This window comes from Babylonia areolata, chromosome 18 (assembly GCF_041734735.1).
Source record: "Babylonia areolata isolate BAREFJ2019XMU chromosome 18, ASM4173473v1, whole genome shotgun sequence".
Classification (NCBI taxonomy): domain Eukaryota; kingdom Metazoa; phylum Mollusca; class Gastropoda; order Neogastropoda; family Buccinidae; genus Babylonia; species Babylonia areolata.
Genome location: NC_134893.1, coordinates 48,844,593 through 48,861,331, shown reverse-complemented (window position 1 = coordinate 48,861,331; position 16,739 = coordinate 48,844,593). Strand labels below are relative to the sequence as shown.

Genomic DNA, 16,739 nt, shown 5'->3' with positions numbered 1-16,739 from the left:
ACTCATCAATAACACTATCAATGTATTCACAATGTTTGTTGTTGTTTTTGTGTTTTTTTAATGTGTGCCCTCCAAATAATTTTTCCACTTGCGTAAAATGTATTTTCAGTCTAATAACTTATACGCAATGATTTATTTTCAAAACCCAATGATTTCCAGACTCAGAGAGGCTTATATTCTTGTTTTTTCAGTCTAATAGTTTACTTCCAATGATGTTTTTTCTTCTCAAATTTGCAGACAGAGACAGTGATAAAGATAGTAAGAGAGTGTGAATTTGCAAGCAGTGTGTGTGTGTGTGTGTGTGTGTGTGTGTGACTGAAAGACAGGCAGACTGAGTGATCATCATATCTCCCTGTATGCAGTTTATGCTTTGAACACCCTTTCTATGTGAACATGCATATGTTTCAGTGTTCTCACACATTAATGCTTAAGAGAAATCCCATGATGACATTATTATTTTAGCTTTTAAGATAAAATCCATGAAAACAATGCAGACAATAATAAAAGTAATAATGATAAATTCCATTAAATGGCAACATATGACAACAGTAAGACTTGATCACAATTCAAACTTCATTTTCCTTCCTGTATGGTGCAGGATATAACCTCATTGACTATCTCTAACCACCACCACCACCATCCAGTCCTCCCATCCCCCACCCCCTTCCCATTCCCCAGTGATGTTTGTCTTCATAGTTGTTTGCTGCTGTTTGTTCATTTCTGTTTTGTCAGTCACCTGTCTCTTCTGTTTGCTTTCCTGAGACTTGGAATCTTGACAATGTCAGGCTGAAGATACCACTGGAATCTGGCAAGATCCCTTGAAGTTTGCCCCACTCCACCAACACTTCCACCACCCCTGTCCCCAAAACTACTTTGCTGTGAAGGAAATGGTGGTCATGTGTTGTGTGTGCTTGTGTGGTATGTGCACCTCAAAATGATCTTCACCTCCCAGCCCCTTCAATGGACAGCAGGGAGAATGGCTAGGATCATCAATATATGATAAACATCACACACACACACACAATGTCAGAGTTATATATGTAGGTATGTAAACTGAGTGAGAGGGTTGCGATGTTGGGAAAGACAGACTGACAAAGACATGACTCACTAAGAGAGTTTTTTTTTATGTTAGAAAGAATAACAGATTTGGGGATAATAGTTATGCACTTGTGTGTGTCCCCTTTCCCCCACCCGAACTGAAACAGACGGACAGAAAGGAAAGGCTAACACTAGGTAACAGAGAGAAAAACAGAAACTCAGAGACCGACACAGCCTGAGCACAGTGTTTAAGGGGTAAAACTAAAAGAAAGAGAAAGAAAGAACCGAAAGACGAAGAAAAGACTTGGGATCTCAATGGCGGGGGCTTTTTCACTTGGCTACAAACACTCTCAATGACCGGTCCCCGACACCCCGACTAACAGCAGGCCTATGTCGGACCCCCCTCCCAAACATCCTCTCTTTTCACAGGGCCCACCTCGCTTTTTGTGCGTGCGTGCGTGTGTGTGTGTGCGGTTACATGATCATTAATCACACAGCCCGGGATATTGATGCTTCCTGTCGGCTTTACCGAGCATGACAAAAATGAAAATCTGCTTGGCACTTTGACTCGTCCGCCGCCGAGGGGGTACAGGTTGGTCGTCACCTGGCCCCGCCGTGACCGTGTCCAGCGGTTGGCAATACGAACCGGGTTGTAAACTGACAGGTAGTGATGGAGAAGGTGACCATCTCCTCATTAGCCCGCTCAATACCACCTGATCACTGTAATTAGCGGCACCGCGCCGCCCTGCCGACCCTTCCGCCCAACCCGACTCCCCTAAAAAAGTGGACCGCGCCAGGGTGACACACGTCCATCAAAGCGAACTGACTGCGGGGGTACAAGAGGCCCTGGTGTCTGAAAATATGAACTGTAACTTGAATTTGTGGGGCCAGAGCTCTTTTACCGCCCTCCGCCAGCCTGCTATCTGATAAAGGCTCCACTGCAGCCAAAGCAAAGCTCTTCAAATCTTTTATTTTTATTTTTTTCCTTCTTCTTCTCCTTCTCCTTCACCCCCCACCCCTTTACCCCCTACACTTCTGATCTTTTCGCCGCGTTGTTATGCTAGCTGGGGCCTTGCCGACTACACTCCCAACACAAGAAAGGGGTGGGGGGAAGCGGAGAGGGAGGATGGGGGAGGGGTGTACAGTGCAAAAGGGGGGGAAAAGAAGCATGCTGCAAGGTTGGCTTCTCTCAAAATATTTTCCCTTGTGCGCGAGCTCCTGTGATGGCTCATTGTAGCCATGTCTTATTATTTCCCTCACCAAAAAACATCTCTGCGAAACAACCAATGGGGACAAAAAAAGAAAAGAAAGAAAAACGAAAATGACAGAAGAAAGAGAAGGAAAACAAGGGGCGAACTGAAATGAAACGTAGCGTGCACGCGTAAGTCGGTCTGAAGAGATGTGTGTGTGTGTGTGTGTGTGTGTGTGTGTTTATGTATGTGCCGACTTGATTCCTCTCTAGTCGTTTATAGCTCAATATTTACACACCGTGCTCACACACGCCCTTTTTCAACAAAGACTCTCCATCTTCATCCGTGTGTTCATCTGGGTGTGAGAGAGACGGAGAGAGAGGGGGGAAGACAGGCCGGGTTGGGGCAGGATGTACGAAAGCTGTTTAAACTCAACTCGTCCACAACACGTCCTATTTCAGAAATAAACCACAGCAACAAACTCAGATTAAGAATGTGTGTGTGTGTGTGTGTGTGTGTGTGTGTGTGTGCGTGTGTATGCCCAACCGTGAGCGGGCGAGCGCGCGCGCGTGTGTGTGCGTGCGTGAGAGAAAGAGAGACAGACAGACAGACAGAGAGAAATCGTTTAAGATGGATAAGCCAAATACTGCACCACTATCAAGGTAGGCCCGCAACAAGTGAAATCTTTCGTGCTAAGCCAAAACACGAGTTAAACGTTGACAACACACACACGCAGGCACGCGCGCGCGCGCACACACACACACACGCACACACTATGACACTGCATGTAAGTAAATTATTAGCTCGTAATATTTCGTCAAATTCTGTGTCTCTATAGCTTGTAATTTAATGTATACATTGTAAAGTTTTGACACACACTCTCTCTCTCTCCCCTCCTTCCCTCTTCTTTCTCTCACACACAAATCAACAGCCATTAAATCCGGGTTTCGTCAATTGCAGTCACTGATCAACAGCCCCAGCACAAGATACATAATTATGCCCTTTGCAGCAATGGTAGTAATCATATTCACCGTGATATATTCCGTCAAAAGCTTTACGTGAAGATCGTGTAGATACCCAACAGCCATCGGCACTTCCATGTGAACATGTCACCCCTGGACATGCAGCAAAACCCGTCATAATTCAACCACATATAATTATACATTCGCCATAAGAGCAAATTTGTACGCCAGTCACTCGCCACAGACACCAAGTCATTTAATCGTTGTCCTCGTTATTATTACACACTCCTATCTTCCACATCCATCGTCCCCAGGCCCCCTACGTCTAAGCTATAAAGCCCATCGAGGCTTAATCTCCAATCATCACAACGCCTGGTCACTCCGTGAGCCGTAGAATTTTTATAGCCTGGCGACAACGACGACGCCAAGTGTCATTCGAGGCCCACGTCTCGTATTTCTTATCTGGCTGATCTATGTACGACACGGGAGACTCCTTGTTGCGGTTATTGAGATCACTGGCCAGGGGAGAAACATTATAATGCATCAAATAAATAACTGGAAGAAAAAAGGTCAAAAGGTGAAGGGAAAGAAGCGCATAAAGGAACAAATAATGTACGCTCCATGGGCTCCTCTGAAAAGGTGAGGGGGGTAGGGTGATGGGGGGTGGGGGTGGGGGGAACAAACGCACGACACTCACACACACACACACACACACACACACACAGATGGACTGAGAGACAAAGGTCGCGCACCCGTGACTAAAGTGACAAGGGACACACTTTATGCCCACGCGCTGTCAAAAACTGCTATTCATAAACAAAATGTTGCGGGCAGTGTTTTACCGACGCGAACACCTCAAGCAAGATCGGGCAGCATCTGTGACGATGTTTATGGCACTTTAATATTAATTTTCATGGACCACACCATGCCCACGTTTGTCACACCATGCTCACTACCAGCTAAGTACTTTTACTCGTAAATATCTTAAGTCGATTAATCATGGCTTTCACCAGCTCCTCGTTTGGGGGCGAGGATGGGAGGGGGGAAAGGGATGGATGGCGGGCGTGTGGAAGAAGGGATTTATCTCCATCATCTGGCCATTGCATGGGGTAAAAACGCTCTTTCGAACTGGCTTTTGCACACACAAAGGTTCAGTTCCAAACATATCTGCACTGCTTGCAGTAACTATGTAGTATTAGCCCTAAAACTGTTCATCAATTATCAAAACAAACAAATAAATAAGCAGTTGGGGAAAACAAGCGCGTGTAAACTACTATTCAATTACTGGGAAAGGACTTGGCAAATATACATGATAGAAATCCACGGAATCAGGGACTGAGAACAGCGTTGTAAATACTAAACCTTTCCATAACTGGCAGTCAGATGAAGAAGGCCATTTGCCAGACTTCCGGGTTCCTCTCCAAGGTGAAACTTAGCAGGCGTTTCGCGAACATCAGTTACCGTTTCTTCCAATAGGCATCGGACTGACAGACTCCCACTAACAATTTACTAGTGCTCTTATCAACTAAGCTGTATGCCCAAACCTCAAGAAATCTGGAAAATAACACAGTGGGCATTCCTAAAAGACTCGCCAATACATACTCCTTATTCCTGAAGGTCCTATAAAGGGAGTGATGTTATTATCGTCATATCAATAACAACACTAATACAAAATACATTATTATTATCGTTATTACCATTATTCTCATTCTCATCATCATCATATGTTCACTTAGGCAAGCCACGGTGGTAGCTACCTGCTTACCATCTCACTTCCGATGCCCCATCAAATAACTTGGCTTATTTGCAGAGGAGCCTGTGGGTGAAATACGGAGGATGGGACTGGGGAAGGCGGACATGAAGAGAGAAGGTACACAAGGAGTTAAGACAGGAGGTGTCGGGGGCGCACAAAACACAAATGTCTAACGCAGAATTTCCAGACGGCGGGGGAAAAACGGTCTACAAGTGAAACATCCCCCCACCACCCCCTGTTCGGATCTTTCCCCAGAGGCGTTGACAAAAGGGCATGGGTCACACCTTTCTCTTCTTCCTTTTTAAAAAAAAAATTTTTTTTTTTTTTTTTTAATGGTCTGTGTAACCTTCATGAACAGCAACATTTCGCCATGTTTTATTTGTGTATTCATATCAAGTCTGAATGGTGTACATGCAACGTTACATCTAACTGTAAATGATTAAGCCTTACAGCCCTCATCTTGTTTCTGGGTCACGTAAAAAGCTTTAAAAAAAAAAATAATCAAAAGTTTTCGCATCTGCACTCGAAACTTTTCACACAATTTGATTCATTTTCAAGAAATCAAAGGTACGGATGCAATTCTCAGCGTTTTCAGGGTCCATAATCGCCTTTATATTGATTTATTATTATTATTCGTTTTGTATTTCTTTTTGTTTTCAACAACTGCACGTTTTTCACAAGTGTGTCTGTACGTAAAATCACTGAAAATGACCAGGAAGCAATACTCGATCAGTCGCGACACTTCATTAATCGTACATGGAGATCGGGCAACCAACGTTTTTGTTTTTGAATCATCTATTACATGTAAATAAATAACACGAACTTTAACAACACTGACGTAGGCTTGGTCTTTTTTTTCTTAAAGTAGTAATTAAGAACTTTAAAATTATACTGTCTCCCTCCCTTCCTCCCACACCTCCAACCCTTCGCTTTCTCTCTCTCAATTGACGTGATTTTAACATGCATAACACCAACAACCTAATATATAATCAAACAAAATAATAAGTCCATGCTGTTTTACGCTCAGCTAGCTGATCTGAGGTTGGGAAGAAGAAAACGTCAAAAATCAAAACTGTTTATAGATATAAATAAATGAATGATGAACTTTAAAACATAGAAAATAAATATATTAATACATAAATATATGAATGATCAAAACAAATAGCTAAACCGTTATTTTCAATAACATCGTCTTGGGTTCTGGGCTGAAAAAACATGAAACAACATCTCAGCAGTGACAGAAGTTGATCTAACTCGTCCTCGGTTCTTAAAGCAACCGCCTTGAGCCAGATACAACCTCCGATTTTCAGACATGCTGAACTCTTCCAGGCACAATATCTTCACTGCTCAAAGTTTTCTGGATTCGTGCTTGAAATAAAAGCCGCATTACAGGGCGGCTGAATTTGTGTCGAATACTGAAATATATGTGTTTGAAATCTATATATGCGAACTTTAATAGTACGTCTGTTGTGTTGACTGACAGGCCAGCCTGATTTCCACGAAGCGATCGTGTGGATTATTAAAGCCCGTTCGTTCTTAAGAATAAAAATGTAGAATTTACTTCTTCTTTTTTTTTCTTTCCTTTTTTTTTTTTTTTAAATGTCCTTTTACAAGAATAATAACGATTTACATGGCTGTCATCTCGAAAATATCTGAAATGCTCGTCAGCAAGGTATCTTCATCACCAGTATGGTTCACCAGTCACCATTTGTGTGTATTTGTGAACACTCTATGGTGTGATTAGATTGTCGCTGGTCGTGAGTGAATTATGTTCATATTTTCCTATTCATATGTTCAAAACAAGAAAAGAATCACATCTTACAATCTGCGTTCCTATCTATTAACAGCGATTGTTTAGGAGTGGGTGGATTTTTTTAATTTGTGTTTTTATTATTATTATTATGTAACAACAAATAAAACTAAAGAACGGGAAGGGGTGTGTTAAACTATAAAAGCTGACCTTCAATAATTAAGTAAAAGAAAACAAAATAAGAGAAAAGAATGCTTGATCAGCCAGCAAATTTAACGTGTCGTTGATTAAGACATTTCCCCACAGTAAACTAAAAACACAACCGCCGTAATCAGTGTGATTTCCGTGTTATATTGACTATGGCCTCCATACTTCCACCAGAAAGAAAGAAAGAAAGAAAAACAGACAATTCCTGTCATTCGTCAGGAAAAAAAAAATCTCGGCATTTATTCGAACGTGTGACAACAAGAAAATGTACTACTTTTTCAAAGAACGTTTCAGGACACCTATTCTATGCATTCCAACTGCGCGTTCATGAACACTTTGTTCTCAGTAATAATAGTTGTTGCTAGTTCTCAATGACGACTTGTTTTCACTGTCAGTAAACCTACGCAGAACTGAAAATGAATTTCAAGCTTTCATTTCAACCTATACCAGCCTGTTAAACCGGAGAATCCCTTGTTAGGTACCTGAATGTTGGAAGGCAGTATTCTATGCGTGTCTTCCGCTTCATTTCCAGTTTTAAAGTCGACTGCATCCATGATGAAAAGACTAAGATCCATAAAAGACAATATTTTGATATTTTGTTTTTCAGTGACATAAACTACCTACACCGTGACACTCTGTTGTTCTTCGAAAGTTACTTTCAGCTTTATAGTTTTTGTTTTTGGTTTGTTTTGTTTTCTTTCTGTTTGTTTTTATGTGGGTTTTGTTGATATTGTGTGGTTTTTGTTTGTTTTTTCTCTCTTTTTTCTCTCGTTTCTAATGTCACGAACAGTTTCAATTTTAACAAGCTTGCAACTCTATCATTATATTTTGGTGGAATAAACCGTTGTCCACCATCGGTGACAATGAAGAAGAAAGGAAAACTGACTTTATTTTCTTATGGTCCAAAACGTTACAAGCAGTCTCTAATTCGCCAGACAATGGGTTCTCAAAGAATGATAAATAACTATCTATGATATCAGCTCTGAAATTCGTAATAATTTTTTCCGTAAGATCAACGTGTCTGAACAACACACGCGAAACACAATAAACGGCATATCAAAAAACACGAAGGAACAACTAACACCCAACAACTTTCCTGAAAACCACAGAATACGGGTGTATCAATTCTGCCACGAATGAAGAAAAAGTGCGAGTGGGCGCGCGCGCGTGCGCTTGTGGGGGAGAGAGGGTAAGGGTGAGGATGAGGGTAAGGAGAGAGAGAGAGAGAGAGAGAGAGAGACTTTCCACTCTCCCTGGGAAGTGGGTAGAATGCTCTATCACAGTGGTAATAATGCGCCCCCCACCCCCCACCCAAACTTCGTCATTGCACTGAGTTGCCATCTGGCATGTTATTATATTAGCATTCGTGACAATTATTGTGACTATCATGACCACTACAACTAAATCTGTTGCAACGCACCACTGTACTGCTACTAAACGCACTCCCCCTTCCCCTCCTATCACCCCACCCCTCATCGACAAGAATACAGTCAGTCGTGCTGCCTCGCCATGACTTTGGGCTTTTTTCAATGGCGGTTACATTCTGACAGCACCAACAAATCAAGAATGAAATGACGTTACATTCTCTGTGAAACATACACCGTAAACAATAAACGTGATTCATCAAAATGGCCTGCATTGTAAACTGTGGGCAGCTGTGCTTAATTTCACTTCTAAAATACGTGTCGGTATTTCTGAATGCACGTATTTTATAACGAACAGTCCACATCGTGATATTTAAAGTAGTAAACGTGTTTGAATTCGCAGCGATGAGCTGACACCAGTACACGCATGATTTTGAGTGTGCAACTCTATTTCTTTCTGATAGCATATCTGCTTAAAAGCGTCTTGCATGCCTACAGTTTGTGACAAATATCTTCTTCTTTTTTTTCACCCCCTTCAATTATCATTTCCCACATGCTTGCACTCAGCACTCACCCCGCCCTGTCTCTCGCCTTCCACGCTCTTCTCTCCCTCCCACCTCACTAATTAGTGTGGTGTCTGAACACCAAGACAGGTTAATGATTCTGCCCGAAGGAGAGTCTCACTCTAGTTCCCCTGCCACTTACTCTCCTCAGTCGTTAGTCCCACATCCCCTTCCCTCAACCTCCTCACCCCCACCCGCTCTCTGACTCCCATTCGTACCCTTGCCTCTATCCAACGCCCAATTTAAAAAATAAAATAAAATAAATGAATAAATAAAAAATAAAAAATAAACCAAGACCTTCAACTTACAGTGTAAACGACCCTCAACATCCTCAAGCTCTGAAAAGACAATCGGTTTGCAGCAGAATGCAAAAACACCTCCAACACTTCAGCTTAACGGTTCACGCGCGAACTTCTAAACACAAGGACTGATTCATCTACAAGTAATATTGGCAAACTAAAGATAAAAAATTATATATCACATTCTAAAAAATCCTGTATCCGAACTAGTCAATCGACAAATGAGTGCTTCCAGTTTGCCAATGACTGGACAGTATCGCCAGCTGGCTTCACTTTTACTATGACTTCAGATCAAGCCAACAATTATTATAGAGCTATCGTCAGATGACGGATAACGCGACAAGTCGGCGTTTCACGTGTCCGTCTCATGATGATGACTATAATGCCATGATGATGACAAGATGAGGAAACGCTCACCGCACACAATGGCCAATGACATTCCAACTGAGGAAAACAAAAAGGAAATGTTTTCTCCATCAGGAGACAAAAAAAATATATATATATATACCGCGTCATAAGACAAGGGAAGGTTGTTGCTTCTTGTTATTTGGGGGTTGCAGTTGTTTTGTTTGTTCCTTTGTTTTTGTTGTCTTGAAGAACTAATGAACTTAAAAGTCTGTTGAATTCAATAATGGTGAAGGTGAGGTTTCGACGTTCTGAAGGCTGGGGACTGTTTTGCTTCGTTTCGCTTCGTTTTTTGTTTGGGCTCTAAGGACAGAAAACGTATTCAACAGGTTTAAAACATGCATCTCTGTTGCTTCTGTCAGCTTGCGAACTGATCAGGATCCTAATTAGCCCAAAGAGACTGGAGAATACACAACTGTATAAACAACCCTTCTCTCCCGCCACTTCTCTCTCTTCTATCTCTCTCAATTTGTATGTCTGTTCCTGTCATTCACACACACACACACACACCACACACACACCGTTAACACACAAACACACCGTAAACACACGCGCGAGCGCACGTCAGACACAAACACACATACACCCATACCCCCACCCCCACCATCTAGTAACACTTCTAGTGAAAAGATGTTAAACTAAAGATCTCTCCCCCCCCCCCTCCACACACACCATTTTCACTATCAGTCCATCTCCTTAAAAAAGGTGAAGAGTTGGTCCTCCACCCCGATCCTTTCATGTGTTTTATACACATACATTAATAACTATTGTTTTCACGTAATCTGTTTGAATATATGGACGTTCAACGAACATTCTTCAGTCGGGCAATCATAACTAAGATAAGATAAGATAAGAATAACTTTATTATCTCCAACTGGAGAAATTTGGTCAGGTGCATTATCACAACACAGACAAGTAAACAACATGGGGACCATAACTGTAAAAGTCAACAACAGCTTTTACGAATATTATGAAGATACAAATGTAAAAAATATCACATACACCGTTTCATACATACATCCACACACTGCAGGTAATAACTCGTATTCTTAATGTAAAAACAGAAAGAATTAAGAAACATTATTTGAATATAATTATAAACATAGCCTACTATACTACACATTGACTATAACAGACAGACAAGCTAAGAATAGAGATAAATTGCGGAAAACCACAACCAGATAATCAGACAACACCCGCACCCCCCACCCCCACCCACCCCACACACGCGGATTACTTGATTAAACAAGAGTAATAAACATATGTTCTCAAATAAAAGCATTTCACATATTCCCTTTTAAAAACATTGCAATTAATTATCACATCGTAATTATTAAACAGAAATATATTTAGAATATGGACGTTAGCATTAGACATCTTCCATTGTAGTTTTTGTACATTTATCCTGCATATTGCACATTCATTATAACCAACTGTCACGTTTTTAAGCTCAGTAACCCCCCCCACACACACACACACACAACTAGAACAATGTACAGCCTATCATGCACGGACTTTCACACGTCTCACATGAGAGTGCGCGCACGCGCGCGCGCACACACACACACACAGTTCTCAAGAATTTAAAAGGTGGATTGAACGTGGAATAAAAGTCTTCAGAGATCTGGATTTCAACTTAAAACTTCTGTAGCGTCGTCCTGATGGCAACAGTTCATAATACTTTGCTAAAATATGGGTGTCGTCAGTTGCTATCTGCCTGCTTTTTTTAACCACTCGACTTTCATACAGCTCTTGCATACTAGCTCCATCGATAAGCGAACATGCCATGTTCTTTGCTGGCTGGATTTCGTCTCTCCAGTTGGGCAAAGTCATCAATTGACCTCCGACAAGAAAGAAAATATTGTTTAAAAAAAAACTAATTCCTGAATAAAACTTGACCCGTTGTTCATTACTATTGTTTTGTTGGGTTTTTTTTCCCCTGAATGTTTCCAAATTCTTCTCCCATAACATCCCCCCCGCCTTATTTATTTGAACCCTTGAATCTGCATAGAAAACAGTCCTGGTTAACCATATCCCAGATTCTGAATATCAATGTTTCTTAAATTCAATGATAGTTGTCAACATTGCTTCCTTCATCGTCCCCCCTCCCCTCACACTCACACGTCTTTTCCCCAATTCATCTTCTATTCCTATTGCTGAACATTCCGAGCGCGCGCGCGCGTGTGCATGTGTGTGTATGTGTGGTGCGTTGTGTTGTGTGTTCTGTTGTGTTGTGTGTGTGTGTGTGTGTGTGTGTGTGTGTGTGCGTGTTTTGTGCTTTTGTTTTTCAATCATACAGAATATATCTTATGTAACTCGATAGTCAAAATGCTGCGACGTTAAATGATTATATACAGTCATATGTTGTAGATTCGTCATTAACTTTGAAAAACAACAACAACACAACACACACACACAACCTCCCCCACCCACCCCAAAAAAACAACAACAAAACAAACAACCTAACCAAAAAATTGACAGTGCACTGTAACTGCATATGTGCATGTCACTTGTCAATGTGTTTGGGGGAGGAGGGGGTGAGGGTGGGGGCGTGGTGGGTGAGGTGGGGTGTAGATTTGTAACCAAACTATTCTTTCAGTAAAATTTATGACCAAGTTAAACAAATGACTCTCTGCACATCAAACGTTACTATCATCTCTTTCCAGGGAAAGTGTTTTCTGTGTGCGCGTATGTGCACATATGTATGCGCGTGTGTATGTACGCGCTTGCATGTGTGTGTGTGTACATTCATGCGTGCGCTTATGTGAAACGTGACCTGACCAAGGTCACAGCAACGTAGTTAACTGTCCCAAACAAACCCACAAGCATGTTGACACCTCCATCCACTGAACCTTAATTGGTCTGTATCAGGGAGAACCAAGGACCTCACCATGCTGATTTCTGTCACTCGCATTCATCACTCATTCGTCAACTGGGGGGGATAGGGCGACAGCACACCAAACCCCCGTCCATCATCACATTTCGTCGCGACCACACACACAACCACAACAACAACAACCACAACAAAACCCAAAAAATGTCAACCCCTCTCTCTCTTCCCTTTCCCCACCTCCACCCGTGTGGCACAAGGAGGCGCGTGCGCCTTGCCTGCCTGCCTGCCTGCCTGTGGTGCTTGACTCACCAGTTCCAGAAGACAGCGGACGGTGCAGGCGTCGGGGGCCGCTGGCGGCAGGGGCAGGCATAACGGACACGACGGACACACTGACGTACACACCGGCATCGTGCTAGCTTCTACAGCGGCAGCAACTCCAGCCGCGCACGTCGAGCACATGACACAGAGACGCACTGGACAACGCACATGTATACGCACCACCACCACACACACGCGCGCGCGAGGAGACACTTCTGAAGCGACACGGCAAAGAAGGGTGGATGGATTGCTGGTCAACTCAGCACCGAAGGGATAAAGCCACTTTGTGAAGGGGTCATGTTCAGGTCTCCTTTCTGTGTGTGTGTGTGACCCCCTGTTCCACAACTAAAAAAGCACACACACACGCGCACACATATTCCACCACCACCACCACCACCATCGCCAGCAGTAAGCACACGGGGCTGGGGAGCCAAACCGCTTCTTTGACGGCGCCGCGCTTTGCCCACTTTACCACAACACCTTGGCTACGTCCTACGCCCGTCAGTAGCCCGCGTAGCGCCCAGCTCCCATACACTCACAGCAAGCGGCGGGCCGTGCGTGTGGTGGTGTTATGGGTTGTGTGTGCTGGTGTAGCGGCATCGCTACTCACTAAGGCCAGGGCGGAAAAAAAAATAAAGAAAAAAAAAAGAAAAAGAGAAAAAACAAGAAGGCAAGGGAAGGGGGAGAGTTAAGGAGGGGGAGGCTACAAGAACGGGGTGTTAAGCTTTAGTGACCCTGGTCCCCTCCCCCTCCTTTCCTCCTGCCCCCCTCCCCCCAATGAGGGCTGGGGCGATATATCATGTCAAACTGTAAGCTGTGACACTTGACAGATTGGCAGCCCGGGCCATGCACAGAGCCGACGGAGGGCCGGGGAAGGAGGGGGGGGGGGGGGGAGAGGGCAGCCACGCGCACAGGAGCTGGAATGTTGGCCAACATGGACAGAGAGGAGAGAGAGAGAGAGAGAGAGAGCTGAGAAGAGGACAGCGACCGCTGCCACCACCATCTACCTCCCTTGATCCCTGGGCTGGCGCAATGGAACAGTCCAGTGTTCATTGACTGCATCACCGCCACACACACACACACGGGATGGGACAGAGAGAAGGTGGGCGGAGACAACACGGCCCAGCCGTCCCTCTGATCGAAAGGAAAGGAGAGGAGGAGAGGTGTGCACGAGCATTATTCTTATTAGTCGATCAATGAGCCATAGGGAAAACACCTCTTTTTTTTCCCCCCATCCATCCAGCCTTCTCCACACTGGCAGCAACAGAGCGTCATCGGAAACACACAAAAAGAGCTGAAGAGAGGAGAGGTGGTGGGGTATTCTGGAGATGCTCAGTGGATACTGGAGGAAAAGAAGAACCGCTGTCTATGGACTTTCCTCCACCTCTCTCTCCATGACTGGGATAATAATGCTGGTGATACCTGAATCTGTCTTCTCCGCCCCCTACCGCTCTCGGGCTGCCGTCACAAACAACTTCCCGAGACACAGTCAAGTGATCAAGCACGCTTGCAGTGAAAAGGATGTGTCATGTTGGATACCTACCAGCTGGTGACTGTGGGACCCGGAGAAAATATCTTTTCCTATTAAATAGATAAATAATAAGATAAACCGAAATTACTAACAGGAAACAAAAGACTCGCACATCCTTAAAAGTACACAATGACGAGGCAAAGAAAGCAAACCTGTCAAATTACGTTTCGGAGCTGAGGTAAAACCTTTCTGCATGAGAACTGTTAGAATGTTCCAACTTTACGAGAACTATAAAAGGAAGGTATCATGTTGGCCACATCACGACATCAACTGGTGACAGGGAACCAGAGAACTCAATATCCTTTCCTATTAAAAAAAAAAACAAACTGAGAGAAAACAAAAAAAAATAATATATCCTAAAAAGCACCTCATGACAAGGAAAAGGTCTCAAACCTTTCAAATTACGTTTCTGGAGCAGAGGTAAAACCTTACTGCGCGACTGAGAACTCTGAGAATGTTTCAGCTTTACGAGAACTGTGGGAAATATTTCAAATTTAACGCGTTATTTACAGTTACTATTAGCAAGTTTCTCCAACTGAGCAAGGCTGGCACAGGTATATTTTGACTGTTTCACATAAAAAGTAACCCGTTTAAAGCGGTTGCTTCGCTGTTCAGATAATACCATCTAAGACCAGCCACACAACTGCTGTACTTTTCACAAGACACGTTCTCGACAGTTCAACGTTGTGGGGGTGTCTTTTTCTGTAAACATAATCTTTCATATAAAGCATCCAGTTACGAATTTTTACTTTACGGCAACTTTCTTTTCCTCAGTCTTTAACTTTGCCCACAAATGTCTCGTAAATTTCGGTTGTCATTAAAAAATAAATAAATAAAATAAACGATTTCAAACAACTCCAACAACAACAAAAATAGCAAACTGCTTGAACGGGTCAGTGTCCGAAGATTAACAAGAGGAAGGGATCAAAACTATCACTTCTGTCATCATGTTCACCATCACATCAGTTTATTACCCAAGCCAAATACATAAAAATTTGCTATCGTATTTCAATGTAACCCCCGTCCAAAATATATAAAAACAGATACGTCATGGGTGAATGATTATTGAAATATAGAAATACAAACGGGGACAGAAAAAAAAAATACTCGGTAACATACTGTTCTGCTTCTTAAAACGTTTCCGTCAAACACCTCTTTTGCTCACAAATCTTCACATGTATACTGCCCCGAGGCACAATCCACACCACGTCTCTCCAGTTTTGCTAGCGCGCGTAATCAACGCTTCACCACGAATAGAAGGGATTTACCGAACGTCCATCCATCGCAGAAAAGTCAACTTTCTCAACAATCACCACAGAAGATGAGCCACAACCCAATTCCAATGACTATCCCCGAAGGCGGCACGTGCCATACGGCACCGGCACGAGATTGGGGACAGTGCACTGAACAGATCAGCAAAAGCCGCTGAAACCCCTGAAAACGACAACTGCTGTCGGGATGGGGAGTGGGTGGGTGCGAGTGGGGATGGAGGAAGTAGAATGAGCCCTGTCTTTAACCACCAATTATTTTTCAGTCTGTAATTAGAACTCTTTAATTCCACAAAGGCTCCCAGGTTCTCTCCCCCCCCCCCCCCCCATACCCCTACCACTCGCGCGCATATGGAAAGAAATACAAGAAGAAAAAAATAAAATAAAACCAAAGAAATCTATACAAGGGGTCAAGAAATAATTCTTTTAATTTATTTTAAAACACAAAGAACCACGAAATGATGAGGACAAAGATGATGGGTGAAAAAAAGTTTTAGCCAACAGAAATTAATCAAGAAAAAGAATGACAAAGAAACGAAAGCCAATCCTACCACACCCCTTTCTCTTCCCCTCCACACACAGTCTCTCACACACATGCAAGAGAGAGAGAGAGGGAGAGAGGGGTAGGGCGGTTGAGGGGGCGGGCAATCCGCATCAGCCAAGCCATACTCACCACATTCACCTCTACTCCCAGCAGATGACTGACGGTGCCAGAGAGGTCAGAAACAGCAACTGCCAGTCACGCCTCATTAGCACAGCGGTTACGGGGCGACTATCTGCCACTTTCCGCACAACTGACTGTTACACCTTGCATCTATCTTTTCTCTCGCCCCCCCCCCCCCCCCTCTCCTCCCTCAAACGCCACCTTCCCTTTATTTTTATTCTCACGCCTCTTCCTTCTATTTTTCCAGCGACTTTCTATCATATTTTTTTTGTGTTAAATACCACTGTATTAGTGGTGCTTAATTATCAATCTCCCTCTCTATATATGTGTGTGTGCGCGCGCGCGCGCGCGCGTGTGTGTGTGTGTGTGTGTGTGTGTGTGTGTGTGTCTGTGTCTGTGTTTCGGAGACAGAGTGGTTGTTGCTGACGTCCTGTTACCGATAATAGTTCGACAGGCAGACGAGACAGACTAGAGGACAGAGCAACAAAGAACGTGCTGCAAGCTTTTGCTTTTTGAGCTGTGACAGGCCAGGTAGAGGTGACCGCCGTACCATGGTCGTTCCGGCTTTTAGGGCCACCACATGAATGTGTCAAG

At 43.4% G+C, this 16,739-nt stretch overlaps 1 protein-coding gene across 5 annotated transcripts in view; it reads right to left on the bottom strand.

Annotated features, from left to right (window-relative positions):
- Positions 1 to 16,739, bottom strand: part of LOC143292871 (protein pangolin, isoforms A/H/I/S-like) — a 96,173-nt gene that overhangs the window by 35,009 nt on the left and 44,425 nt on the right. The window contains exon 1 of one of the 5 annotated variants that reach the window (XM_076603516.1): positions 12,674 to 13,520. The exons of the other annotated variants lie outside the window; for them this stretch is intronic. Within the exon in view, the coding sequence (XP_076459631.1) occupies positions 12,674 to 12,823 (150 nt within the window). The 5' untranslated portion in view covers positions 12,824 to 13,520. Of the gene's footprint in view, positions 1 to 12,673; positions 13,521 to 16,739 lie in introns of those variants that run through there. 5 annotated transcript variants of the gene reach the window in all.